Source organism: Pocillopora verrucosa, chromosome 13, assembly GCF_036669915.1.
Source record: "Pocillopora verrucosa isolate sample1 chromosome 13, ASM3666991v2, whole genome shotgun sequence".
In the NCBI taxonomy this organism is placed as follows: Eukaryota; Metazoa; Cnidaria; class Anthozoa; order Scleractinia; family Pocilloporidae; genus Pocillopora; species Pocillopora verrucosa.
The window spans coordinates 12,981,037-13,008,961 of NC_089324.1; the positions used below are offsets into that span (position 1 = coordinate 12,981,037).

The window sequence follows — 27,925 nt, forward strand, 5'->3', positions numbered from 1 at the left end:
GAGAAATTTTGATAAAAGCCATTGAAAGAGTTTAGAAAAGTTCGACAAAATCTTTGAAATTTAATCATGTCTAATCGTATACTGTTCGGTATTAAAAAAATAGTAATAATGACAATAATAATAATGATGATGATGATGATAACGCGACGCTGGAAACTATAGATTTACTGTCCTGCTCAGTTCAACTTTGCTAGCCTGCAGTGCAGGCGTCTTATTAGTGCGAGCTAACGTTATAAACTCGCGAGTTATCTTCACTCCCCCACCCCCACCCCTCTCCTTAATTTTGACCGTCGATCGCCCCCCTGGTACAAATTTATTTCTCTCCCCAGCCTTCCGCTGCCATCAAAATCAATGATGGCTGCCATAATATTTGTTATGAAATTACTAAGCACTCGCTCGCCAAAATTACGCCTGCTCTGCGGGCTACAACTTTGCCGACATACATTCCATTTCACACTTCATGTGGCCGGTTATTAAAACAAAGTTTAACACATTCATTACAACTGCGTTGACAGTAAACAATCTTAAGTCAAGCAGTAAATATCATTTAAACCTCAAGATTCTACAAAATTGTTGAAGGGGCTCATATTTAGCACTAAAATGAAGAAAAACTCATCGATGATCATGAGGAACTTTCAAAGTAAATTGATCATCAAAAACAGCGGTCCGCGTTGAAGTGTCCCATACCATCAGTTTTCAACAAATGTTTTGAACTTGTTAACCTTGACCATTTCTGCAGGTTGAGCAAAAATAAATCTCTCAGACAACAATTGAAGAGTCATTTCAGATAAACAATAGAACGTTACAGAGGCTGAACTGAGCTTAGGGACGTGATTGCCTACAGGCAACCAGCTGAAACGGACTTTGTTATGTTTTCTAAGAATCTGAAATACATCCTTCATTCAATTTTGCACGTCGCTAATGCATGTCGTAGTTGTACTTGGCGTCAATGCTGATGGAGTCGCTTTTGGTAAATCTCAAGAAACAAGTTACTTGTTCGATTTGCCTGGATACCTACACCAAGCCCAAAACTATATCATGTCTTCACACGTTTTGCTGTAAATGTTTGGAAAAACATGCAAGAGTAAGCCAGAAACAGGGAAAATTCAGATGCCCCGAGTGTCAGGCAGCGATCGATTTACCAGAAGGAAATCACTTCGACTATTTGCCTAACAGCTTTCTCCATAAAAGTTTGTTGAGTCTTCTTGCTGTTCGACAAAGTGGCGAGGCAAGTAGCATTACCTGTTATCAATGCAGCGCAACCAACCCTCAGATGTACTACTGCTTCGATTGTGGACGATTCATGTGCCCTGATTGTTTCAACGCACATGAATTGCTTAAGAAGTCTTTTCAAGGACACAAAGTCACGCCAGTTCAAGACTTCAAAACAGAAGATTACGAAGCATTGTTACGGCGACAACCGTTTTGTTCTCAAGAGTTCCACGAGAGAGAAATTACACGGTTTTTTTGTTCGCAGTGTCAAGTTTGCATTTGTCAAATCTGCATAGTCACTGATCATCAAAACCACAAAGTTGTTCTTCTCGACAAAGCAGCACACGAGGAAAAGGATAACATCATGTCGGGCGCTAAATTGATCAAAAAAATTGAAAGCAAGTTCCGTGAAGTCGTTAAGCGGTTTGAAGAAACCATTTCCAAGCTGGAAAGCAATATGGCAACAGCCAAGCGAAGCGTTAAGCAAGCAGCTGAACAAATGATTTTAGATATTCGAAAGCGCGAACGAGAGGCATTGGAATCCCTCGAGGAAACACGCGCGTCGAGACTCGATAAAATTAACTCGGCTAAACAGGAAGTGGAATCCTTAGTAAAACAAATGAACCAAGCCGCTCAATTTGCGGAAATTCTGGTAGAAAGAAGCTCAAGCTCGGATATTATGCAGAACAAAGAAACTTTAAAGACCAAATTTGAAGAGCTTCTGCGAGTTGAAGTTCCAAAACATCAGCAGACGACATTCATTAAATTCACTGCGACATCTCAAAAGGACTTAAAACTGGGTTTTATTGAAGTCACTGAGGGCACCGCAAAGGCAGCTAAATCAACTTTAGAAGGACTGGAGAAATCCTTCCAGGCTGGAGTTGAAGCAGAGTTTACATTTTGTCCAAAGACATCTAGAGGAGAAATGAGTAACCAGGCTGATCTTAAAAGTCGAGTTGAATTGCTGATTAAACCCGTCAGGGATGCGGTGAGAGACGTAACTGTTGAAGAGAAAGAAGACGGCAATCTAAGATTGAAGTTTACTCCCAATGAACCTGGGGCCTACAGCATTGAGGTGAAGATTAATGGCGATAAACTACCAACCTGTCCCACGACTGTGCAGGTTAAAGAACGTGAACTTGTTGTGGTCAATGAGTTGATGTTAGAGCTCTTTACAGGGGACACGTTTGAATGGTTATATGGAATTGCTGTGAATACAGAAGGCCAGATAGTTGTGACAGATAACTTTGGCAACTGTGTTTATGTCTTTGACATAAATGGCAATTGTGTGAGAAAAATGGGAAGCAAGGGTACCAGCACAGGACAATTTCAGTACCCTAATGGCATATCGTTTTTAAATGACAACGAAGTCCTTATTGCAGACTACGGCAATTGCAGGATACAACGACTTAATATTCAGACTGGAACTGTGGTGAAAAGCTTTGGAAAAAAAGGCACGGAAAAAGGAGAGTTCGACAGACCAATAGACGTTATTGTGGATGATCAAAAGCGCATTGTTGTAACCGAGTGGGGCAATGGTAGGATACAGGTGATGTCAAAGGATGGACAGTCTATTTTTACATTTGGAGACAAAGGCCCAGGGAAACTTGATGGTCCAACCTGCTGTATTCTTTGCGAAAACATGTTTCTCGTATCTGATGAAGGTAACCACTGCATAAAAGCGTTTGATCAGACAGGAACATTGTTATACCAGTTTGGCAAACAAGGGTATCAAGATGGACAATTAAAAGCGCCCTATGGTTTGCTTGTAGACAGCTCCAATAATCTTCTGTTATGTGACTCTGGCAATAACCGAGTTCAACAGTTTTCTTTGGACGGTCGCTTCACCGGCAAAAGTATCACTCGTTTATCTTCTCCTGTGGCGATAACAAAAGCGCCAGACGGACGTATTCTTGTTACTAGCCATAATGAGAAAAAAGTGTACATTTTGAAATAGACTTTTGAAAAAGTGAACTTTGCTTCTTGAGCCGCTCCTTACCTGTGTTTTGTTTTATTTTTAATGCTGTTTTATCATTTGTCTGGAAGAGCTCTTAGTGATAATATCAAGAGTCATGCTTACTCTTAGAGGCAAAAAAATCGTTTTGACTTAAAGTAATTAGCCCAGGTCTGTCAGCTTCCAGTTCGTCAGTTTTAAGCCGTTTTAATCTTCTCCGTCCCTCGTCACTTGGCCATCCATGTTCCTTCTCGGTTAATTAATATCCTCTTTAATTGCGTTTTCTCTGATCTAAAGTTTTGCCGGTTTTTTGTTCTTTAAGTTCAAAGTATTTCTGCGCATTTTCAAAAGCAATATAATACATATAATAAGGCGAGAAAAATTAGAAATGTATTGAATAAATAAGACTTAAAAGATATTTACAGTTTGTTGTTTTGAATGATTAGAAAATAAGTTCCAGTTTTAAATTCCAAAATCATCAGTTCCTTGGTTTCCCTGAAAAATGAAAAAAGGTTATGTCGAGTTCATTTTTAATCTAAGGCAACAAAACTCCCTACCTCTTCATAGGGCAAAAACAGGGATAAGCTGTGGCAGTGAAGAGTCAATAGCGTTGTAAGATTAACCCTCACAGATTTTAACTTGTCTTTTCGCAACATTTAAAAGTTTTCATACCTATAATCGGCAAAACTGCAGCGATTTCATGTTCATATAAACTCGCATAAAGATTTCTCAGTACATGTCCCTGATTGCCCAGCGAACTTGACACTCATCCCGTGGAAGAAGCGAGTTCACAGGATTGGTTTTTAAACCTTGAGAATCGCATGTGTCACAACAATAAAAGCTCTTGCACGTATTGCAGACCTAAGAAGCCGTGCAGCGATGGTTTGATGGATCACTCTTTGCCGGAATCACATGTCCAGAGAGGTTTTTATTTTTGTTCTTTCGTGCACTACTTTCATTGTAAGATACATTTTTTGGAAAAAACAAAAAAAAAGTCTTAACGAGTAAATGTAGTACATTTTCCATCTCTTCTACTTGTGCCCTTAGGAAAAATGATATAAATGTTTAGTAACCAAATAAATGAAACGTAATCGAGGAAAATTTCCCTCCCATTTCTTTCACCAAACTATCAGATATGCAGACACTATTGTTCATTAACTGAATTTTTTGTGTAAAACTAAATGGAACAAACTAGCGAAAGTGCTGATTAGACAGTTGACTTTTGGTGCTTCATTTGGTGATCAGATAATTTGTGTGTTGGCAAATAAACATGAATTACTATTGCGGACCTATTCTGCTGCGAAATTCTCAGTCAGATCAGACAAATGGGAGGTATCCATGATATATACGAATATATCAGGGTCCATTTTCATTTGCTGAGAGAAAGGTCTAACCCAAGAAAATTTATTTAGTTGGTTTTTATCTCTTCCCTCCTTCCACCCCTCCCCCCTCAACCGATTTCTCAAAGTGCGAGCGAAACGGGAAGCGGAATAAGCAAGCGACATGTGGCGAATGTGCATAAATTAGCTCGCGTGCCTTGTTGCATGACCTGAAGATACAGAATTTGAGTTTTTATTCGCTCACGATTACCGATGTTGTTGAACAACATGTTTTTTTCAATAACAAAGGCTACAGCACTTATAATAAATAAGAAATAATTCAAACTGCAAACAAGTAAATTGAAGTATCGAAGTATCATCTTTTTTTTAACCTTCAATTCACTTGTCGCTCCCCAATAACGAATGACGAATGAGTTTACCACAGTTTAACCGACGATCGTCACGGATCCTCTCTTTAAGAATGTCAAGAAACAAGTTATTTGCTCGATTTGCCTCGATACCTACACCGAACCCAAAACGATATCTTGTCTTCACACATTTTGTTGTGAGTGTTTGGAGAGACATGCAAGAGTGAGCCAATGACAAAGGAAATTCAGATGCCCCGAGTGTCAGGCAGAAATCGATTTACCGCAAGGAAATCGCTTTGACCGTTTGCTTAACAGTTTTTTAAACAAAAGTCTGTTAGGTGTCCTTGAAGCGGAAGATCGCCAAGCCATTCCGAGGCAGCAACAGGAAACTTGTTCGCAACATACGGAAGAAAGAGTACGATATTACTGCATCTCGTGTGAGGCGTGTATTTACGAAGACCACCGAGGTCACGCGTTTGACTTGCTTGAAAAAGCAGTGCTAGAGGATACGAAAAACCTTATCGACTGTCGAGACCATCAAGGAAAAGGCAGACTTGTTTCGAGCAGAGTTAAGAAAATTAGAGAAAACATCAGAGCATGTGGAAATGAATATCGCAATCGCTAAACAAGAAGTGTCGGAGGCAATTGAACACGTGATCACAAAGACGCGACAGCAAGAAAAAACAGCTTTTAGAGACCTTAGAGGAGACGAGTAGAAAGAGACTAGGGAGAGTTAACTCGGCCAAACAAGAACTGGAATCTCAACTGGATCAACTGTGGATATCATACAAAACGAAAACAAATTGAGGCAGAAACTTGAAGAGCTTCGTGGAGCCAGGCTACATTTGTCAAATTTACCGCCGCATCGCAACTTTAAACCGGGTTCTATTCAGTCAAATCTCCGAGAAGCCGGTTATCGCAGCTAGATCAGTTTTAGAAGGGCTATATCAAACTTTTCAGGTTGGTGTACAAGCAAAGTTTACGTTGTGTCCACGGACATCTGGAGGAGAGATGAGTGACTAGGTTTTGCGCCTAGGTTTTGTCACATTGCACCAATAATGCGCGATTTGCACTGGTTGCCTATCAGGGCACGCATCAACTTCAAGGTACTTCTCCTCACGTTTAAGGCGTTACATGGCCTTGCGCCTCAGTATCTATGGTCCTTAATTAGTATAAAGACATCATGCTGTACTCTCAGGGGTTCTAATACTCTACTCCTAGCTATGCCATCAGTGAAATCTAAGGCCACGCTAGGTGATCGGGCATTCGCCGTTGCGGCGCCGTCATTGTGGAACTCTCTCCCTAGTGAGCTTCGCTCAAACACATGTGTTACTAGTTTTAAAACTCATCTTATGACCTACATTTTTAGTCTTGCATATGCTTAATAGAGATTTTATTAGCATATTATCAGCATTTTCTCTTTTTACATATAATATCCTTTAGTTTCTTCAGTTCTCTATTATATTATGTATACTTTAGGAATGCGCATCTGACCATAGTCATGTAAAGATGTGCACTAGAAATGAATAAATTATTATTAATCATTAACAATCTACAGCAACAAACTCAACGGCGAGTCCTCAAAAATTTCCAGTGCATCAGAAAAACTACAAAACTAAAAATTTTACTTTTTTTTTTAGGTTGAGAATATATAGCAAGAAAACGATAAGACCATATGCTGCTTTTTGAAATCATTAATTGGTCAGGATAGATTAAGTCCACTTTTATTAAGCCTAGAAAATATATCTTTAATTAAGTTTAAATTCAAGAACAATTATGATCGCATAATTTCACATGTATAAGTAATCAACAAGCACAAGAAGAAAGGTGACAACTGTTTTTAAAAATTAAACTTAGGTTTTGTTCCATATAATAAGTCGAGCCAAATTAGAAATGCATTGAATAAATGACACCTAAAAGTTATTTACAGTTTGTTGTTATAAATGATAAAAAAATAACTTCCGGTTTTAAATTGAATAAAATTTTAAGATAGTTATTCGAAAGATTTATCGGGAAACATCATTTCAAAAATTAAAAATTCATCAGATCTTGGTTTCCCTGGAAAATGAAAGAGAGTTTATGTCAAATTCATTTATAGTGTAACTATAATCGGCCATCAGGAAACCGGAGCTGAGGCAACAAAACTCCATACCTCTTCATGTGACAAAAACAGAGATAAGCTGTGGTCGGGAAGAGTCAATAGCGTTGTAGGATTAACCCTCACAGATTTGAACATGCAGTTTTCAGTGTGCTATTTTAAAATTTTCATGTCAGTAATGGGCTGAACCGCAGCGATTTCATGCTCATATAAAAACTCCCTAGAAGATTTCACAGTACATGTTCCTGATTGTCCAGCGAACTTGACACTCATCCCGTGGAGGAAGCGAGTTCGCAGGGTTGGGTTTTAAACATTGTGAATCGCAAGTGTCACAACAATCACAGCTCTTGCATGTATTGCAGACCTAAGAAGCTTTTCTTAAACCTGCAATAATGGTTTGATGGATCTCTCTTTGCCGGAATCAAACCGGGAAGCTTTCCATTTTTGTTCTTTCGAGCACTGCTTTTGTCGTAAGATATAATTTTTGGGAAAAAAGAAGAAAAGTTTTAACGAGTAAATGTAGTGCTTTTTCCATATCTTCTATATTTGCCTTTACCACAGGGAACTGACTCGAAGATAAGGCAATAAAGAAATGAGTTAATAAATGAATCAAAAATGATAAAAAAAGAGTTCTTAGTTATCTCTTACCTCCTTCCACCCACCCCCCCCCCCCCCTCCTGATTTCTCGCCAACAAAGTGCGAGCGAAAGGGAAGCGAGGTAAACAAGCGACATGCGGCTAATTTGCATAAATTAGCTCGCGTGCCTTGCTGCATGACCTGAAGATACAAAATTTGAATTCTCAATCGCTTACGATTGCCGACATTGTTAAACAACATAATCTCTCAACAACAAAAGCTACAGCACTTGCAACAAATAAGAAATTAATTCAAACTGTCCGTGCATGTTTGATAATCTCACCTCGATTAGCTATTGTCGATTTTCGTAACGTGACGGCGTTTCGTTTCGATAATAATTCTGTCGATTAAAACTATCAAGTTTGATTTCCATCGTCAACTGAAGCAAGTAAATTGAAATATCGTATTGTTTTGTTTTGTTTTGTTTTTTTCAACCTTCAATTCACTTATCCCTTCCCACTTTTACAAATTTTCAGTGAATGATGTCCTTAAAACCATAAGTGTTTTAATATCTGTGCTTTCAAAGATCTCTGGGAATGACAAAACCGAGGATTGACTTCAAATAAGATGGATGAGAAATATAGTTGAATGTCTTGCCAGAGAAATGCAAATCACGAATTATCATCTCGGTCTCAGCTGATGAGGATGTTGTCAGCCAAATTTCCTTTCATGCGAGAAGGGGTTGCCACTGACGACGGAATATCTGCAAAAACACGAAGAATCCGTATCCTACCGATTGTAACTGTAAACGAAACAGCTTGGCAGCGATGAAGGTTAGAAGATTTTACGCGCCTTTCGCGCTTTTTTTAGAATCTTTACACGTTTCTCATTTAAATATTTCCCTCATGCAGCCACGAAGTTTTCTCTTCAGTTAAAATCCCCGAACTCTTTCATCCTTTATCCAACGGTACATTTTCAAACATTTTAAGTTTCTTAGAAAGACAACTGTAAATTCAGTCGACCATTTCGCAGAAGATAAACAGTCTAACGTTACAATAGAGGTCAACTGAGCCATGAAGTGACAGCCTTAATTATAAATAAGTCGACGGCTGATTTTTTTCTGTTTTCTAGGAATCTGAAACAAAGCCGGTTTGTTTGAATGTTTTAATGCACTGCCCATCCTTTTCTAAAACTACAGGACTCCTCGAAATGCACATTGATGACAGTCTGAGAACCAAGAAGAACAATCTCACCATGAGATTTGTGGACTTATTGTGAAACGACTGAGTTGTGCAAACTTCCGGGTAAGAGTGGTCCTTAACCTTTAATCTGTGAATGATCAGCATCTGATTTCTCCTTTCAATATCACACATGAATCAAACATTACGGTCACGACAATAAAGAAAATGATAATTAACTAAAGAAACTATTGATTGTTCAAAAAATTCTCCTTGCCAGTACATTAGGAAATGTATAGAGAGCCGTATGAAGAATATTCGTATTAATGTTTAGGTGTAAAGGGTTAAAACGTCTGTTGTCTGTGACAATGACCAATGTTTCATTACCCATTCTAGTGCAATTGGACTAAATTTCCTTTTATGATAGATCACTCGAAGATTGATTTGACCACTCACCATAAATATACGAAAAAAAGCCTCGTTTGCTGCATTGTCCAAATCACATTTATTGAAATTCTTGTCTTTAATTGCTTTTATTTGAAGCAACTTGAATTACCGAAAGTTTGGTTGTCTAAAATCGAGGTTTCATCTCAGTCAACATGGTCTTTTTATCATTGCAAAAAGGTCAGCTAAGGCCTGGAATGCGATTGGCCAGAGGAAGTCAGCTGTCATGGACTTAATGCTGTTTTCTCGGAAACTGAAATAATATCTCAGATTTCGTATGAGTGTTTTGACAGGGCTCGTCGCTTGATTACGCATCAGTCAACTACAATCTTAGGTGATCGTTATGAATCCTCTCTTTAAGAATCTCAAGAAACAATTTACTTGCTCGATTTGTCTCAATGCTTACACCGAGCCCAAAACTATATCATGCCTTCACACATTTTGCTGTAAGTGTTTAGAGACGCATGCAAGAGTGAGCCAGAGACAAGGGAAATTCCGATGCCCCGAGTGTCATGCAGAAATCGATTTACCGCAAGGAAATCGCTTCGACCTTTTGCCTAACAGTATTTTTCACAAAAGTCTGTTAGGTGTCCTTGAAGCGGAAGATCGCCAAGCCACTCCAAGGCAACAACAAGAGACTTGCTCGCAACATACGGAAGAAAGACTACGATATTACTGCTCCTCGTGTGAGGCGTGTATTTGTCCAATTTGCGTCACTGAAGACCACCGAGGCCATGCGTTTGACGTGCTTGAAAAAGCAGTGCAAGAGGAGAAGAAAAACATCCTGTCCACTGTCCAGACCATCAAGGAAAAGGCAAACTTGTTTCGAGCAGAGTTAAGTTAACTAGAGAAAACATCAGAGGATGTGGAATTGTTTATCGCAATCGCTAAACAAGAAGTGTCGAAGGCAACTGAACACGTGATCACAATGACGCGACAACAAGAAAAACAGCTCTTAGAATCCTTAGAAATGACGCGTAGGAGGAGAATAGAGCGAATCAACTCGGCTAAACAAGAACTTAAATCTCTGGTAAAACAGATGAACCAAGCAGCTGAGTTTGCGGAGAATCTGGTGCAGAGAAGATCAGCTGCGGATATCATTCAGAACAAAAACGAGTTGAAACTTGGAGAGCTTCGTGGAGTCGAAGTTCCAAAACATCGCCAGGATATATTTGTCAGATTTACCGCTGCATCGCAACACAACTTTAAACTGGGTTCTATTCAAGTGTCTGAGAAGCCGGCAATCGCAGCTAAATCAACTCTGGAAGGACTGGGTCAAACTTTCCAGGTTGGTGTACAAGCAAAGTTGACGTTGTGCCCACGGACATCTGGAGGAGAGATGAGTAACTGCGCTGATCTCAAAGATCAAGTAGAAATGCTGATAAAACCCGCCAAAGATGTGACAGACGTGATTGTTGATGAGGAATATGACGGAAAGGTTAGGCTGAAGTTTACTCCCAAAGTACGTGGGGCCTGCAACATTGAAGTGAGGATTAATGGCGATAAACTACCGACTTGTCCCATGACTGTGTGGGTAAAAGAACGTGAACTCGTTGTGGCAGGTGAGTTGAAGTTAAAACTCTTTCCAGAGGACAAGCTTGAACGGTTATATGGAATTGCTGTGAATACAGAAGACCGGTTTACGGTTAGATCGCTCCATGGTTAGATCGCTCCAAGTCAGATCGCTCCATACCGAAGTCAGATCGCTCCACTCGAAAGTTAGTTCGCTCCATCAAATAAATTACTTCGCTCCATACATAAGTTACTTCGCTCCATGAAGAAAACTAACGTGGAAGGTTGATAAAAGACAGAAGGATAAGGGCAATTTCATCATTTATTACACACTGAAACACTTATTTCATCATTGGTAATTCGCTTTGGTGGGTTCAAGTGAACGAATCGTCGATCACTTTATATTTCAGCAACTTGATCGCAAGCAACATCATCAACTATAAACTACAAAGATCAGAAGTAAGTTAGGTTATTAGTTTTCTACGTTCATTACACACTGAAACACTTGTTCCAACATCGGTAGTTCGACCGATCGCAAGACGCAATACACATCATCAGAAGTAGATCAGAAGTAAGTTAGTGTATTAGGTTTCTACATGGAGCGAAGTAACTTATGTATGGAGCGAAATAACTTATTTGATGGAGCGAACTAACTTTCGAGTGGAGCGATCTGACTTCGGTATGGAGCGATCTGACTTGGAGCGATCTAACCATGGAGCGATCTAACCGGATACCAGAAGACCAGTTAGTTGTAACAGATAACTTAGGCCACTGTGTTTATGTTTTTGACAAAACTGGCAACCGTTTGAGAAAAACTGGAGGCGAGGGTAGCCATACAGGCCAATTAAAGTTCCCTAAGAGCATTTCGTTTTTAAATGACAACGAAGTCCTAATTGCAGACTCAAGCAATTGCAGAATACAACGACTTAATATTCAGACAGGAACTGCAGTGAAAAGCTTTGGAAAAAAAGGCAGAGAAAAAGGAGAATTTGATAGGCCAATAGACGTTACTGTGGATGATGAAGAGCGCATTGTTGTAACTGAGTGGGGCAATGGTAGGATACAGGTGATGTCAAAGGATGGTGAGTCTATTTTTACATTTGGAGACAAAGGCCCAGAGAAACTCTGTAGGCCAACCTGCTGCATTCCTTACAAAAACATGTTTCTCGTAACTGACGCAGGGAACCACTGTATAAAAGCTTTTCATCAGTCAGGAACATTCTTATACAAGTTTGGCAAAGAAGGGAATCAAGATGGACAATTTAACCTGCCGCGTGGTTTGCTTTTAGACAGCTCCAATAATCTTCTAGTATGTGACTTTGGCAATAACCGAGTTCAACAGTTTGCTTTAGACGGTCGCTTCACCGGCAAAAGTATCACTCATTTATCTTATCCTGTGGCGATAACAAAAGCACAAGACGGGCTTATTCTTGTTACTAGCAATGATGAGAAAAAAGTGTATATTTTGAAATAGACTCTTTCAAAAGTGAACTTCGCTTCTTGAGCCGTTCCTTTAACCTGTGTTTTGTTTTATGTTTTACGCTGTTTTATCACTTGTCTGGAAGAACTCTTAGCGATAATATCCACAAGACTTACAATTACTCTTAGATACGAATATTTCATGACTCCAAGTAATTAGCCTTGGTCTTTCAAGTTCGCCAGTTTCAAGCCGTTTTAATCTCCCCCATCCTTCCTCACTTGGCCATCCATGTTTCTTCTCGGTTAATTATTATCCTCTTTAATTGCTTTTCCTCCGATCTAAAGGCTTTGTTTTTTTATTTAAGGTCAAGGTATTTCTCCGCATCATCAGTGGTGGTTTGAATAATCTAGACCACAAAATTTAAAATGTCTAGTTCAGCAGAACAACTACATGCTGTATAGAAACATTTAACAAATTTGACTTTTTTTATAGCCTGAGAATATATAGGTGGAAAACGTTAAGACCGAGTGCTGCTTTTTGCAGTCATTGATTGGTCAACTTTTTTTAAAAATGGGCATCTACTAGGTAATTATGTCATAATTAGAGGTGGTTACTGACTTTCCAACTAAGCTTAAGTGTTAGCTCTAAACTATTTAAACTATTTATTTTAAGAAATAGTCTCAGGTTTTCTTCTATGTAATAGGGCGAGAAAAATTAGAAATGCATTAAATAAATAAGACTTAAAAGTTAATTCCAGTTTGTTGTAAAGGATGATCATAAAATATGTTCCAGTTTTAAATATAAATAACATTTTTCAATAAAATTATTTGAAAAACTTTATTGGGAAACATCATTTCAAACTTACAAAATCATCTATATTTGCTCCCCTAGAAAATTAAAAAAAAAAATTAAGTCTATGTCATTTATACTTTAAATATAATTGGCAAGCAGGAATGTAGTGTTTTTTCCATCTCTTTGGATGTTTTGAGATGCCAAAGCATTAAGTCACCTTTAGCTCTTTCTTTAAGCAGGTAAAATTTTATATTGGCAAGTTAAAAACTAACTAAAAAAAAAAGAAAAAAAAAAAAAGAAACCAACAATAACGAGCAGAAACAAAAGAAAAAATGTGCCTAAATGTATTATTCATAGACATTTAGTTAGAGGGACTACATCCTTTAGTACCTTAGTGTCACTAGCTTATAATTTCTCCTCACAGTATCACTGTTACATCAAACAATAAGGTCATGAGAATAAAGGAAATGATCATCAGCCAAAGAAACTCTTGATTGTTAAGCAAATTCTCCTTGTTAGTAAGTTAGCAAATATTTAGAGAACAGTAAGGAGAATATGCTTACTTATGTTAGGGTGTAATGGGTTAATAAGCTATGCACTGTGCATAGAGCAATAACCTTTTTTAAATTAGCTTCAAATGAACGTACAAGTATGTTAGTCTTGTGCAAATAGCTGTATAAAAGACAGACTATAGTTTGTAAATTTTGTAAGTTACCTGGCTGTTTTATTCAGTAGTACCTTCTGTCAACAGCAATTTTTGTTCATACTTATAGTAGAAAGGCAGATCAAATTAAAAATAAGAGTATTTTTAAAAATTAATTATCACAATATATGTACGTACAGTAGTCAAAATTTATCAGTGAATATAAGCCATATGAGAGGACTCAGAGCTTAAAAACGGTTGACACAAGTCAACTGCTCTTTTACATCAACATTTAACAATGATTACCATTATGAATTGCCAATTTGTGCACTTTAAAAAACAAACAAACTGCAAAACAACAACAAAAAACCAACTATACTGAGTTTTCTCCTTATGCCAAAACAATAGATAATGGCGATCATAATAAAAACAATAATGACAATAATATTGACAATAATAATAATTATAATTGTAATAACAACAATACTAATGACAGAAAATTGATTTAAAAAAAACAAAGAAAAACACCACCAACAACAAAAGTAAACAGACTAGAAAAAAAAATTATATTCTTAATCAGTTCTGGTAATCTATGAAATTCAGTGTGACATACCTCCCTCAAAACATACATACTCTGTGCTTTATTTGAATAATGTAATAAGCTGGATTATGCAAGTGTTTTGATTGGTTCTTGATCATGGTTCATGATTTATTGGAGAACAGATGCATAGATGGCCTTGCCATTAACAAACTTTTGCTTTGTTATCATATAAAACAAATAGATTCCATGTCGCTGTTAGTCTGTATAGTAATAGATCACAGAAGACTTCAATATGTGGTAAGTACTTCTGTGACACACCTGTGTCTCATGCACCATTTGTTTTGTTTTCACTGCTTTTTGATGTCATCTGTGATATATTACTAAACAGAGCCCAGTTGTGAAAAAGGCAGATAACACTATCCAACAGAAAAATTGCCCTCAGCAGATAAGAGAAAGCAAAACGTACAGCATTATCCAGTGGATGGAAATTTATCCAGTGAATGGCATTACCTAACCTTCCAACGACCAGAGCCAAAGGTACAGCAACATGGATGGGGTCAGAAAGGAGAGCTCTTTGATTCAGTAATTTGATGTAAAAACAAAAAAACTGCAAAAGGTAATTCAATAAAGGCAAATATAATAACAATGGACCTAGAATTCAACACCACTCAAAAACCTTGGCTACAGGATTAATTAAACCCTGATTGGTTTTACATATAAAGTCATGTTACATCTGACTCGTAGGAAAAGAATTTTGTACACCAAGTGAAAATTGCTCCAACACCCATCCAGAGAGAGAGAGAGAGGCATAAAATTACTGATACAAAAGGCAGATTTACCAGTACTACAAAATTGTATTTAAAGACAGTATGAGCTTGATTACATTTCACAATATTCATGACCAAACATTTTTGCTAAGTATACTTCTTCTTCTTAAGATCTTCAAATCTCCTAGTAAGATCATCAAAGTCTACATCTTCACTGCCAGCACTGCTACCTTCTGGAATACTGTCAGGCAAGTTTGGTAAATCTGTAGGTACTGCAGGAAGGTCTGGGAAACTGGGGCCTGACGAAGGGTGTGGCACACTGGGAGTAGGAGGCTGATGAGGAGCTGAAAAAAGAGGCCATGAGTGATTGCTGAATCAAACATTGAGGTCATAAGAATAAAAGAAATAATCATTCACTAAAGGAGCTCTTGACTGTTAAACAAATTCCTTTTGTCAGAACCATAGGAAGTGTATAGAGAACATTATGGAGAATATGAACACTGACATTGGATGTAAGAGGTTAAGAGAATTTGATATTAATTCAAACACCCTCTTGCAAATAATTTTGCCCTTTTGATATCATTTCCTTGTGGGACAATTGCTCCTGATTTTATTTTAAAAAAAAAAAGTAGCATGCTGAACAATTGTAAGGCATGCAATGTACCCTTACAAAATCAGGGGCAAGTCAGAATAGTCCATTTAACAATTGTGTGCCTGGTTTCCAAGTCTTTGAACAGGAGCAAGGCAAAGGTGACCTCATTATGTTACAAATGTTGCTCTTTTTTCAAATGTACATTACTTTGATATCATGGTAACTAGATACTGGTCTCTGTCACAAGACAGTCACCTTCAGCCTCACTCCAAATCAAAGGCTTGGCAACTAGGTACACAACTGTAATGTGATTTATACTTGCAAAACTGAAGAGAAATACCAAGTTTTAGAAGGTCATCTAGCTAAACATTTCAAGAAACCAACATTGTTAATGCATACCTGGTGGAGAGGGGGCAGCATTGTGGTTGTTAAGAGGGCCCCCAGGGTAGGGGGTACCTTTTTTTCTGAAGGATAACTCGGTGGTACATCTGGCCGACCAGAGGGGTAGGGTGGGAGATTTCCCTGTTGAGTAAAAAAGATGCAGCCATGTTAATATTATCATTTTCAAATTTGACAAATTGTAACAAATTATATTGTTAATGTTATGTGATATTTTGAGTGCCTCTCTTCATTTGCATGACTGAGTACTATGCCTTAAAATATTACCCTATCTTATGGTGAAAACCTAAAAAAGTGCTTACCATCAATATCAGTCATAACAACTATATTTAGACTGGAGGCTCCAACAATGTTTCTTCCTCTAAAAACAAGTGCTAGGGGCAATATTAACCCTTTCACTCATATGAATGACGAAGACAGAATTTCTCATTCCAATATCATGACAACATCAAGCAAACAAGTGATGAGATGAAACAAGTTGATCCAATACCAAATTCTCTGAACTAACATCTTAAGAGTTGTATGACAGTAAGGAGAATTACTAAATGAGATCCTGGGTGAAAGGGTTATAGTGCATCATGCAATATTGCACTAAGTGCCTTTTATGTATTGCAGAATTGCATAGCACAGAAACAAAAATGAAAAAGGCATTGCAGCCCTGAAGGGTTCTCTCATTTTCAACAACTTTTTATAACCCCACACCAAAATTAAGAGTGACTACTCTTCCTCAGTTAGTATTTTGAGTGACTTGTGTGAGGCAGCATGCATGTAAGTTAAATGTACATCTATGCAGTTATGGAGGAATAATGACTTACATGTATTGGTGGAGGGTTAATGCTGCATATCCCATGTTACTTCCTGTCATGGGTCGAATACCTGGCCTGTTAGAGCCTGCTCCATAGCCCTCAAATCCAATGTGACCTCCTCCACTGCTAGAACCTCCTCCACTAGGTGGCCTTGGCTTGATGTCATCATCTTGAGGTATCTGAGCTTCCTATTGAAGATTTTACCAATTATTAATTTGATGTTAATCACTTGTGCCACAATCATTCAATCATGATTCACGAGCCCAGGTAAGGACTCCCATCCAGGTTGAGTGGTATGATGTCAGTAGCATGGATAGGGACATAGCTATTGGCATTGGCTATTGGCATTCATTTAGCTAATTGCATGAGCTAATTGGTGGTGGCATAAACTGACTGCACCAGGCTAGTGGCATAAGCTAGTTGCTATCTTTTTTTTCTGGATAATCTGTCATAGTTTAAACCCACACTCTTATTCAGTGAGCAATTTTTTATTTTATTTATATGGTCTAAAGACACAAGTTAAAATTTGGTGTTAATAAACCTACAATGTAAAAGCTATCAGGAATTGTCAAATTACAGTCAAGTTAACACTCACTCTTTGATTCACTGTGCTATTGGCATTGATTGCAGCTTCATATCCAAACTTTTAGCCATAATTCAGTCCTAGGTGGTCAGAGATCTACATGAAATGACAAAAAACCAAGATATTAATTAAAATCAATTGAATAATAATTGGCAATTTATTCAAAAAGAACTTTTGAGACCTAAACATAATGTTTGCATCATTCTGCCTTGTATAATTTATAAATCAATTTTATTAATCAATAATTATCCAAGAATACAAATGTTGTCCTTGACTACCACTGTAACTCTTTATTAAATCATCATCATTATTGTTAGTAATAATTATTTATAATACTTAACGCTAATTTAACTTTCTTTCTTTTTAAATGTTGTGCATCCATCTCAGTAATATATTGACATTATGTGGGTTGAAGAGAATTTGAGACAAAACTATCGCTGCAATAAATTTGGGAACTGAGCTATGTCCAGAAATGTATGCAGTAATAAAAATGGTGAAAACTTGCTAAAATTGTCAAATCCAGGAACATTCCCTCAGTTTGACGAAAATGAATGAACATTCACTTTGTTTAACGAAATTTCATGAAATCTGCTATTTTTGTTACTGCATGCATTTCTGGGCAAAAGTGGGCAGTTGGGAGGTAAAAAAGTGGACATGTTATCCAAATTCAAACATCTTAAGATTTAGGATTTACAGAGGTTTGCATCTGTGCTAGATATATAATATACAAGAAAATAATTTGTGATCACCAATGTTAGGTTATTCAATCTATCGAAATCTAGATTCTGCAAAACTGTTGAAGGGGCTTGTATTTAGCACTAAAAGGAAGGAAAACTCACACAGATGATCCTGAGGAGAATTTGAAGTCAATTGATCATCAAAAACAGTCCTCCGCGTTTAGATATTGGACACCATCAGTTTTCTACACATATTTCAATTCTCACAGCTTTCAATTTGAAACTTGATAACCTAATTCTTCTCTAATTTCTTTTAAAAACTTGTGTAGCTCTGGAACTTTCATATTTTTGAAGAGGGCATTATTCGCTGCCATGTTTCCCCTCAGCCTCAACTTGATGTTAAAATTGGTTACCAGACTTTCTCGCACAAACAATTCGAAACTGCCCACATACATTGTTTCTACCTATTGTCAATACCGATGGAGTCGCTTTTGGTAAATCTCAGGAAACAAGTTACTTGTTCCATTTGCCTCGATACCTACACCGAGCCCAAAACTATATCATGTCTTCACACGTTTTGCTGTGAATGTCTAGAGAAACATGCAAGAGTGAGCCAGAAACAGGGAAAATTCCGATGCCCCGAGTGTCAGGCAGCGATCGATTTACCAGAAGGAAATCGCTTCGACCGTTTGCCTAACAGCTTTTTCCATAAAAGTTTGTTGAGTCTTCTCGCTGTTCGACAAAGTGGCGAGGCAAGTAGCATTACTTGCTATCAATGCAGCGCAACCAACCCTCAGATGCACTACTGCTTCGATTGTGGACGATTCATGTGCCCTGATTGTTTCAACGCACATGAAGTGCTCAAGAAGTCTTTTCAAGGACATAAAGTCACGCCAGTTCAAGACTTCAAAGCAGAAGATTACGAAGCATTGTTGAGGCGGCAACCGTTTTGTTCTCAAGAATTCCACGAGAGAGAAATTACACGGTTTTTTTGCTCGCAGTGTAAGGTTTGCATTTGTCCAATTTGCATAGTCACGGATCATCAAAACCACAAAGTTGTTCTTCTCGACAAAGCAGCCCACGAGGAAAAGGACAACATCATGTCGGGCGCAAAATTGATCAAGAATATGGAAAGCGAGCTCCAGGAAGTCATAAGGCAGTTTGAAGAAACCATTTCTAAGCTGGAAAGCAATATGGCAACGGCTAAGCGAAGCGTCAAGCAAGCAGCTGAACAAATGATCGCAAATATTCGAGAGCGCGAGCGAGAGGCGTTGGAATCCCTGGAGGCAACACGCGTGTCGAGACTCCATATAATTAACTCGGCTAAACGGGAAGTGCAATCCTTAGTAAAACAAATTAACCAAGCAGCTCAGTTTGCAGAAAATCTGGTGCAGAGAACCTCAAGCTCGGATATTATGCAGAACAAAGAAACTTTAAGGACTAAATTTGAAGAGCTTCTGCGAGTTGAAGTTCCAAAACATCAGCAGACGTCATTCGTCAAATTCACTGCGGCATCTCAAAAGGACTTAAAACTGGGTTTTATTGAAGTCACTGAAGACACCGCAAAGGCTGCTAAATCAACAATAGAAGGATTAGATAAAACTTTGCAGGCTGGTGTGGAAGCAGAGTTTACGTTATATCCAAAGACATCTAGAGGAGAGATGAGTAACGAGGCTAATCTTAAAGGTCGTGTCGAACTGTTAATTAAACCCGTCAAGGATGTTAGAAACGTGGTTGTCGAAGAGAAAGAAGACGGCAATCTTAGATTGAAGTTTACTCCCAAAGTACCTGGCACCTGTAGCATTGAGGTGAAGATTGATGGCGATAAACTGCCGCACTGTCCCACGACAGTGCGGGTTAAAGAACGTGAACTTGTGGTCAGTCAGTTAAAGTTACAGCTCTTTGAAGGGGACGCGATTGAACGGTTATATGGAATTGCTGTGAATACAGAGGGCCAGATAATTTTGACAGATAACTTTGGCCACTGTGTTTATGTCTTTGACAAAAATGGCAACTGTTTAAGAAAAAGTAGAGGCGAGGGTAGCAATTCGGGACAATTTCAGTTCCCGGATGGTATTTCGTTGTTAAATGACAACGAAGTCCTAATTGCAGACTTAGGGAATTCCACAATACAACGACTTAATATTCACACAGGAACTGTAGTAAAAAGTTTTGGAAAAATCGGTGAAGAAAAAGGAGAGCTAAGAAATCCAATAGACGTTACCGTCGACGATGAAGGGCGCGTTGTTGTAACCGAGTGGGGCAATAATAGGATACAGGTGATGTCAGACGAGGGACAGTCTATTTTCACATTTGGAGACAAAGGCCCAGAGAAACTCTGTAGGCCAACCTGCTGCATTCCTTACAAAAACATGTTTCTCGTATCTGATGGAGAAAACCACTGCATAAAAGCTTTTGATCAGTCAGGAACATTCTTATACAAGTTTGGCAAAGAAGGGTATCAAGATGGACAATTTAAAACGCCGTATGGTTTGCTTGTAGACAGCTCCAATAATCTTCTAGTATGTGACTTTGACAATAACCGAGTTCAACAGTTTTCTTTAGACGGTCGCTTCATAGGCAAAAGTATCACCCGTTTATCTAATCCTACGGCGATAACAAAAGCATCAGACGGGCGCATTCTTGTTGCTAGCCATGGTGAGAAAAAAGTGTACATTTTGAAATAGACTTTTACAAAAGTGAACTTTGCTTCCTGAACCTCTCCTTACCTGTGTTCTGATTAATTATTTAATGCTGTTTTATCATTTGCCTGGAAGAACTCCTCGCAATAATATCAAGACTTGCTCTTAGAGACAAAAACCTTTTGACTTGAAGTAATTTGCCCAGGTCTTTCAAGTTCGTCAGTTTCAAGCCGTTTTAATCTTTTCCATCCCTCGTCACTTAGTCATCCATGTTTTTTTTCTTGGGTCATTAATATCCTCTTTAATTGTTTTTTTTTTCCGATCTAAAGTTTTTTTCTTTAAGGTTAAGGAATTTCTGCGAATTGTCGGTGGCGATTTGAATAATCTAGACCAAGATTTTTAACGGCGAGTCCTCATAAATGTCTGGTGTAGCAGACAAACTACATGTTGTACAGAAACATTAAACAAATTTGACTTTTTGTATACTTAAAATATATAGCTGGAAAACATTAAGACCATGTGCAGCTTTTTGCAATCATTGATTTGTCAGGATAGATTAAGTCCGGGTTTTTCAATCTAAGAACATATATCTTTAATTGAACTTTAATTCAAGGACAATTTATGATTGCATAATTTCACATGTATAAGTAATCAACAAGCACAAGAAGTAAGGTGACAACTGTTTTTAAAAATGGGCATCTACTGGCTAATTACGTCATAATTAGAGGTGGTTATTGATTTACTAACTAAACTCAAGTGTTAGCTTTAAACTGTTTTGAGAAATAGTTTTTTTCGCATACTATAAAGCGAGACGAATAAGAAATGCATTGAATAAATGAGACTTAAAGTCATTTACAGTTTGTTGTTATGAATGATTAGAAAATAACTTTCAGTATTAAATAATATAGATTTAGCCAAGCCTAAAAGCGGAGCTCGCATTTTTTTCCCCGCACGTCTCAAGGGCACAACGCCTTCCTTTAGCCCAGTGCACTGACCACTAGACTACCGGACAAAGCCGTGGCGTTGGCGTGCCCGCGGTACAGTTGACCACGCATGTTAAAAGTAGCACCTTGTACGGTCGTACGGTCCTACATCCAAATTTTTTCGGCTTCATGGGTTACTACTATTTTGTATAATTATGGGGCCACACTCTGCGAGCTCCACTATAAATGACATTTTGAAATAAAGTTATGTAAAAAATTCATTGGATACATTGTTTCAAAAAAATTACAAAATTACTAGCAGCTTGGTTTCCCTGGAAAATAAAAAAAGTCATGGCGAGTTCATTTATAGTCTAACTATAATCGGCCATCAGGAACCGGAGCTGAGGCAACAAAACTCCATACCTCTTTACGGGACAAAAACAGGGATAAGCAGTAGTGGTGAAGAGTCATTAGTGTTGTTAGATAAACCCTCACACTATTTTGAGAAATGCACTATTTAAGAATTTCTATATCCGTAATCGGCTAAACGGTAGCGATTTCATGTTCATTTGACAAGTAAATGTAGCGGTTTTTTCATCTCTTGGTAATATTACCCTTTCTAGTGAAAAAAAAAATGATAACAATAAAGCAATAGAAAATAAACAAATAAATTCATTGATGAGTTAAAAAAAAAAAACTTTCGAATAAACAAATAAATAAAACGTGAATGAAAGTAACTGTCGACCCATTTCTTCCACTAAACCATCAGAAACGCCGGCGAATTGTTGAGTAATTGAATATTTTATACAAAACTAAATGGAACAAACTAAATTAAGTGCTTATTGAACGGGTTAACACGATGGTAAATCAGAACTCACCTCAAATATTTCAATTTTGGCCTGCTTCATTTCGATATTATTTAATTTGTCTACGTTTAAATATACATGAATCACTATTGCGGACCTATTTCTGCTGCAAACCTTTGGGTCGGTTTAGACAAATGGAAAGTATCCATAGTTAAGACAAGAGAGGATGATCCTCTTTTGATTAAGAGGAATATATCCAGGACAATTTTTTGTTTCTTGAGATGAACGTCGAATTTATGAAACTGTAACGAGTTAGTTTTCATATAAATTCACCCCTTTACCGCCTTTATCGGGAAGCGAAATAAACAAGCGGCATGTGGCTAATTTGCATAAATCAGCTTGCGTGCCTTCCTGTCTGACCTGAAGATTGAAGTACAAACTTCACAATTTCCGGTGTTATCATGGCCAATTTACATTATCAACTCAGTTGACAAGAACAAATCATTTTGACACTCTGTCCATTATTAAAATTATCAAGTAGGATTTTCATTTTTAACTGAAAAGAATAAATTGAAGTTTTTGTCTTGCTTTTTTCTTAAAGAACCTTAATGATTCGACAGTTCATAAAATTCGAGGATATTGAGAAGCATGTGTTAAAAAAAAAGTTTGAAGCCAACGGATAAACAGTTGCATGTCACAAACGGAGGAGGCCATGGCAGATTTCCGTTTTGTTTTCTCGGAAATCTAAATATAGCCTTTAAAAGCAGCTTTCTAGTTTTTCAAAAGAAAATAATCAATTTTCTGTTTACCTCGAACGATTTCCTAAAAAACTTTAGCGTTTTGTCTGCACTCTCAAAGTTCACTGAGAATAACTAATTAAAGATAGACTCCATATAAGGAAGACGTAAAGTATGGTCGAATGTCTCGCCACAAGAAAGCAAAAAAACTAATTTCGGTCTCAGTTAACGTTGATAAAGAAGTTGACAAATTCCCTTTCATGGGCGAGAGAGGGGGTAGGGAGAGAAGAAATGACCATATTTTGAAGAAATACGAAGGCCAACACATTTCTAAAATGAGCCTTATATACACGTTTTGCGATTTTCAGATAATTGTCGCTCCCCATTTTAAAATTTTCCTCCCAAAACGTCCGAAGCTTTCCCTCCAGTTAAAATCCATGAATTCTTTCATCCTCTATTAACGATAACACTCCAAGGACGGATTTGCAGTTTTTAAAAATAAAGCTATTAGACAACAATAATTCAACTCAGATAAAAAGTCTAACCTTACAACGAAGACAACTGAGCCAAGGAAAGTGACAGGCCAGAAATAGATCCAATTAAATGAACATTGCCTTATTTTCTAGGAATCTGAAGCAGAGGCCAACTGTTTGAATTTTTGTAAGTATTATCCACCCTTATGTGGAGTTACATGCAAAAATTTCTTCCTCGAAATGCGCATCGATAACAGTCTGAGAACTAAGAAGGAAAATCGCACCACAAGATTGTCCGTCAAAGTGACAGACGTTCCTTTATCCTGAGCAGAAGTTATCATTTGAGTAAACACACGAGTTGTTTGCTGGTCAATGTTGTTAGTCTCGTTTTGGGTTTCGTTCCATCAAACATTCGACTAATTTAACCGGCGATCAGCGGGTTTTCGTTTTTTTCGGAGAAGTGCAACATCAACGTTAAAAGCTGCGACCGAGTGGCGGAGAGTATAACAGGGAAAATTGAAAATACTTGATCGCAGGTTACTTTTCGAGGGAGAAACAATTCTTTCACTGATCATCCTGATAATGACCTGTGCTCAGGTTACGAAACATCAGTAACTACTATTGCTAACAGTTCCCCACGGATAAACTCACTCGACACGATCCTCTGTTACGCTCGAGTTCGAATGAGCAACAACACGAAAAAACAAACAAACAAGCAAAAAGCTGTTGTACATACTGGACTGGTGCCATTACTTTTTCCCTTCAATTCATGACCACTTAGGCGAAGGTTGATTCGACAGTTCAAAAACAGCCTCTTACTGCGTTTTTCCAAATCACACTTTGTAACATTTATGCCTTTAATCGCTTTTATCGAGGCTTCATCGCAGATAACAACGTCTTTTTTATCATTACAAAAAGGTCACTTAAGTCCTGAAGTGCAATTGGCTAGAAGAAGTCAGTTGTCATAGACTTTGCGCTGTTTTCTCGGAAACTGAAATAATATCTCTGATTTCGTATGAGTGTTTTGACTAAGCTCGTCGCTTTAATATTGGTAACACATCAGTTAACTACAGTTTAACGCGATCGTCATGAATCCTCTCGTAAAGAACCTCACGAAACAACTTACTTGCTCGATTTGTCTCGATACCTATACCGAGCCCAAAACTATATCATGTCTTCACACATTTTGCTGTGAGTGTTTAGAGAGACATGCAAGAGTGAGCCAGAGACAAGGCAAATTCAGATGCCCCGAGTGTCAGGCAGAAATCGATTTACCACAAGGAAATCGCTTTGACCGTTTGCCTAACAGCTTTTTTCACAAAAGTCTGTTAGGTGTCCTTGAAGCGGAAGATCGTGAAGCCATTCCGAGGGAACAACAGGACACTTGCTCGCAACATACTGAAGAAAGAGTACGATATTACTGCTCCTCGTGTAAGGTGTGTATTTGTCCGATTTGCGTCACCGAAGACCACCGAGGCCATGCGTTTGATGTGCTTGAAAAAGCAGTGCAAGAGGAGAAGAAAAACATCCTGTCGACTGTCCAGACCATCAAGCAAAAGGCAAACTTGTTTCGAGCAGAGTTAAGAAAATTAGAGGAAACATCAGAGGATGTGGAAATGATTATCGCGATCGCTAAACAAGAAGTGTCGGAGGCAACTGAACACGTGATCACAAAGACGCGACAACAAGAAAAACAGCTTTTAGAGTCCTTAGAAATGATGCGTAGGAAGAGAATAGAGCGAGTTAACTCGGCTAAACAAGAACTGGAATCTCTGGTAAAACAAATGCTCCAAGGAGCTGAATTTGCGGAGGATCTGGTGCAAAGAGGATCAACTGTGGATATCATACAAAACAAAAACAAATTGAGACAGAAACTTGAAGAGCTTCGTGGAGTTGAAGTTCCAAAACATCGCCAGGCTACATTTGTCAAATTTACCGCCGCATCGCAACATAACTTTAAACTGGGTTCTATTCAAGTCTCTGAGAAGCCGGTTATCGCAGCTAAATCAACTTTAGAAGGACTGGATCAAACTTTTCAGGTCGGTGAAGAAGGAAAGTTTACTTTGTGCCCACGGACATCCGAAGGAGAGATGAGTGACTACGCTGACCTCAAAGATCAAGTCGAATTGCTGATAACACCTGCCAAAGATGTTACAAACGTGACTGTTAATGAGAAATATGACGGAAAGTTTGGGCTAGAATTTACTCCCAAAGTACCTGGGGCCTACAGCATTGAAGTAAAGATTAATGGCGATAAACTACCGACCTGTCCCACGATTGTGCAGGTTAAAGAACGTGAACTTGTTGTGGTTGGTGAGTTGAAGTTAAAGCTCTTTCCAGGGGACAAACTTGAACGTTTATATGGTGTTGCTGTGAATACAGATGGCCAGATAGTTGTGACAGATAACCGTGGTAAATGTGTATATGTTTTTGATAAAGATGGCAACTGTATGAGAAAAATTGGAAGCAAGCGTAGCTATACAGGACAGTTTCAGTTTCCCAATGGCATTTCGTTTTTAAATAACAACGAAGTCCTAATTGCAGACTCGAGCAATTGCAGAATACAACGACTTAATATTCAGACAGAAGCTATAGTGGCGAGTCTAGGAAGAAAAGGTAGAGAAAAAGGAGAGTTTGGCATGCCTATAAACGTTACTGTGGATGATAAAGAACGCATTGTTGTAACTGAGTGGGACAATCATAGGATACATGTGATGTCAAAGGAGGGAGAGTCTATTTTCACATTCGGCGACGACGGCCCAGAGAAACTCCATTATCCAAGTTGCTGCCTTCCATACAAAAACGTGTTTCTCGTAACTGATGCAGGCAACCACTGCATAAAAGCTTTTGATCAGTCAGGAATATTCCTATACAAGTTTGGCAAAAGAGGGTATCAAGATGGACAATTTAAAACGCCGAATGGTTTGCTTGTAGACAGCTCTAATAATATTCTAGTATGTCAGTGACTCTGGCAATAACCGAGTTCAACAGTTTTCTTTAGACGGCCGCTTCATCGGCAAAAGTATCACTCGTTTATCAGACCCCACTTCGATAACAAAAGCACCAGACGGAGGTATTCTTGTTACTAGCTTTGATGAGAAAAAAGTGTACATTTTGAAATAGACTTTTTCAAAAGTGAACTTTACTTCTTGAGCCGCTCCTTACCTGTGTTTTGTTTAATTTTTTAATGCTGTTTTATCACTTGTCTAGAAGAAGTCTTAGCTATAATATTAAGACTTACAATTACTCTTAGAGACAAAAACCCTTTGACTTGAAGTAATTAGGCCAGATCTTTCAAGTTCGTCAGTTCCAAGCCGTTTTAATCTGCTTCATCTCTCGTCACTTGGCCATTCATCTTTCTTCTCGGTTTATTAATATTCTCCTTAATGGCTTTTTCTTCAATTTAAGGTTGTGTTTTTGTTTTTTCTTTAAGTTCGAGGTATTTTCGCGCATCGTCGGTAGCGATTTAAATAATCTAGACCAAGAAATTTAACGGCGAGTCCTGAAAGAATTGCTAATATAGCAGAAAAACTACATATAGAAAAACTACATGCTGTATTGAAAAATTTAACAAGTCAGACTTTTTTCACAGACTGAGAATATATAGCTGGAAAACGTTAAGACCATGTGCTCCTTTTTGCAATCATTGATTGGTCGGGATAGATTAAGTTCGGGTTTTTCAATCTAAGAAAATATATTTTTAATTAAAATTTAATTCAAGAACCATTTATGATTGCATAATTTCACATGTATAAGTAATCAACAAGCATAAGAAGGAAGGTGACAACTGTTTTTAAAAATGGGCATCTACTGGCTAATTACGTCATAATTAGAGGTGGTTACTGATTTTCTAACTAAGCTTTTTCTAACTAAGTGTTCTTAAGACAGTTTTGAAAAATAGTCTTAGATTTCGTTCCATATAACAAGGCGAGACAAATTAAGAATGCACTGAATAAATGAGACTCAAAAGTTATTTCCATTTCTTTGTTATGAATGATTAGAAAATAACTTCCAGTTTTAAAAGGAAATAACATTTTAAAATAAAGTTATTTGAAAAATTAACGCGGAAATATCATTTCAAAACTCGCAAAATCATCAATACCTTGGTTTCCCTGGAAAAAGAAAGGCTATGTCGAGTTTCTAGTGTAACTATAATTGGCTATCAGGAAACCGGAGCCGAGGGAACAAAATTCCAAACCGCCATATAGGACAAAAGCAGGGATAAGGTTTGTTCGTGAATAGTCACTAGCGTTGTAAGATTTACCGTCACAAATTTGAAAATATCGTCCAAATCGGAAGCGATTTTATGTCCATATAGACTCGCTTAGAGATTTCTCATTACATGTCCCTGCAGCTGATTGCCCAGCGAACTTGACATTCACCCCGTGGAAGGAGCGAGTTCACGGGGTTAGGTTTTAAACGTTGAGAATCGCATGCGCCACAACAATCACAGCTCTTGCACG

At 38.0% G+C, this 27,925-nt stretch overlaps 3 protein-coding genes and 1 pseudogene across 3 annotated transcripts; all 4 read left to right on the plus strand.

The window, feature by feature from the left end:
• The first annotated feature begins 384 nt into the window (after positions 1-384).
• Positions 385-3,462, plus strand: LOC131776307 (E3 ubiquitin-protein ligase TRIM71-like). The gene has a single exon (XM_059092473.2). It carries the CDS (start codon positions 950-952, stop codon positions 3,167-3,169), a length of 2,220 nt encoding a protein of 739 aa, XP_058948456.2. The 5' UTR covers positions 385-949; the 3' UTR covers positions 3,170-3,462.
• Positions 3,463-9,931: 6,469 nt separating this feature from the next.
• On the plus strand, positions 9,932-12,152 carry LOC131776229 (E3 ubiquitin-protein ligase TRIM71-like). The gene is made up of 2 exons (XM_059092402.2): positions 9,932-10,777; positions 11,396-12,152. Exons 1-2 carry the CDS (start codon positions 10,078-10,080, stop codon positions 12,133-12,135), a joined length of 1,440 nt encoding a protein of 479 aa, XP_058948385.2. The 5' UTR covers positions 9,932-10,077; the 3' UTR covers positions 12,136-12,152.
• A 6,084-nt stretch (positions 12,153-18,236) lies between these two features.
• LOC131776217 (E3 ubiquitin-protein ligase TRIM71-like) lies at positions 18,237-21,268 on the plus strand. The gene has a single exon (XM_059092391.2). It carries the CDS (start codon positions 18,361-18,363, stop codon positions 20,566-20,568), a length of 2,208 nt encoding a protein of 735 aa, XP_058948374.2. The 5' UTR covers positions 18,237-18,360; the 3' UTR covers positions 20,569-21,268.
• Positions 21,269-24,540: 3,272 nt separating this feature from the next.
• On the plus strand, positions 24,541-27,388 carry LOC131776356 (E3 ubiquitin-protein ligase TRIM71-like; annotated as a pseudogene).
• The last annotated feature ends 537 nt before the right edge of the window (positions 27,389-27,925 follow it).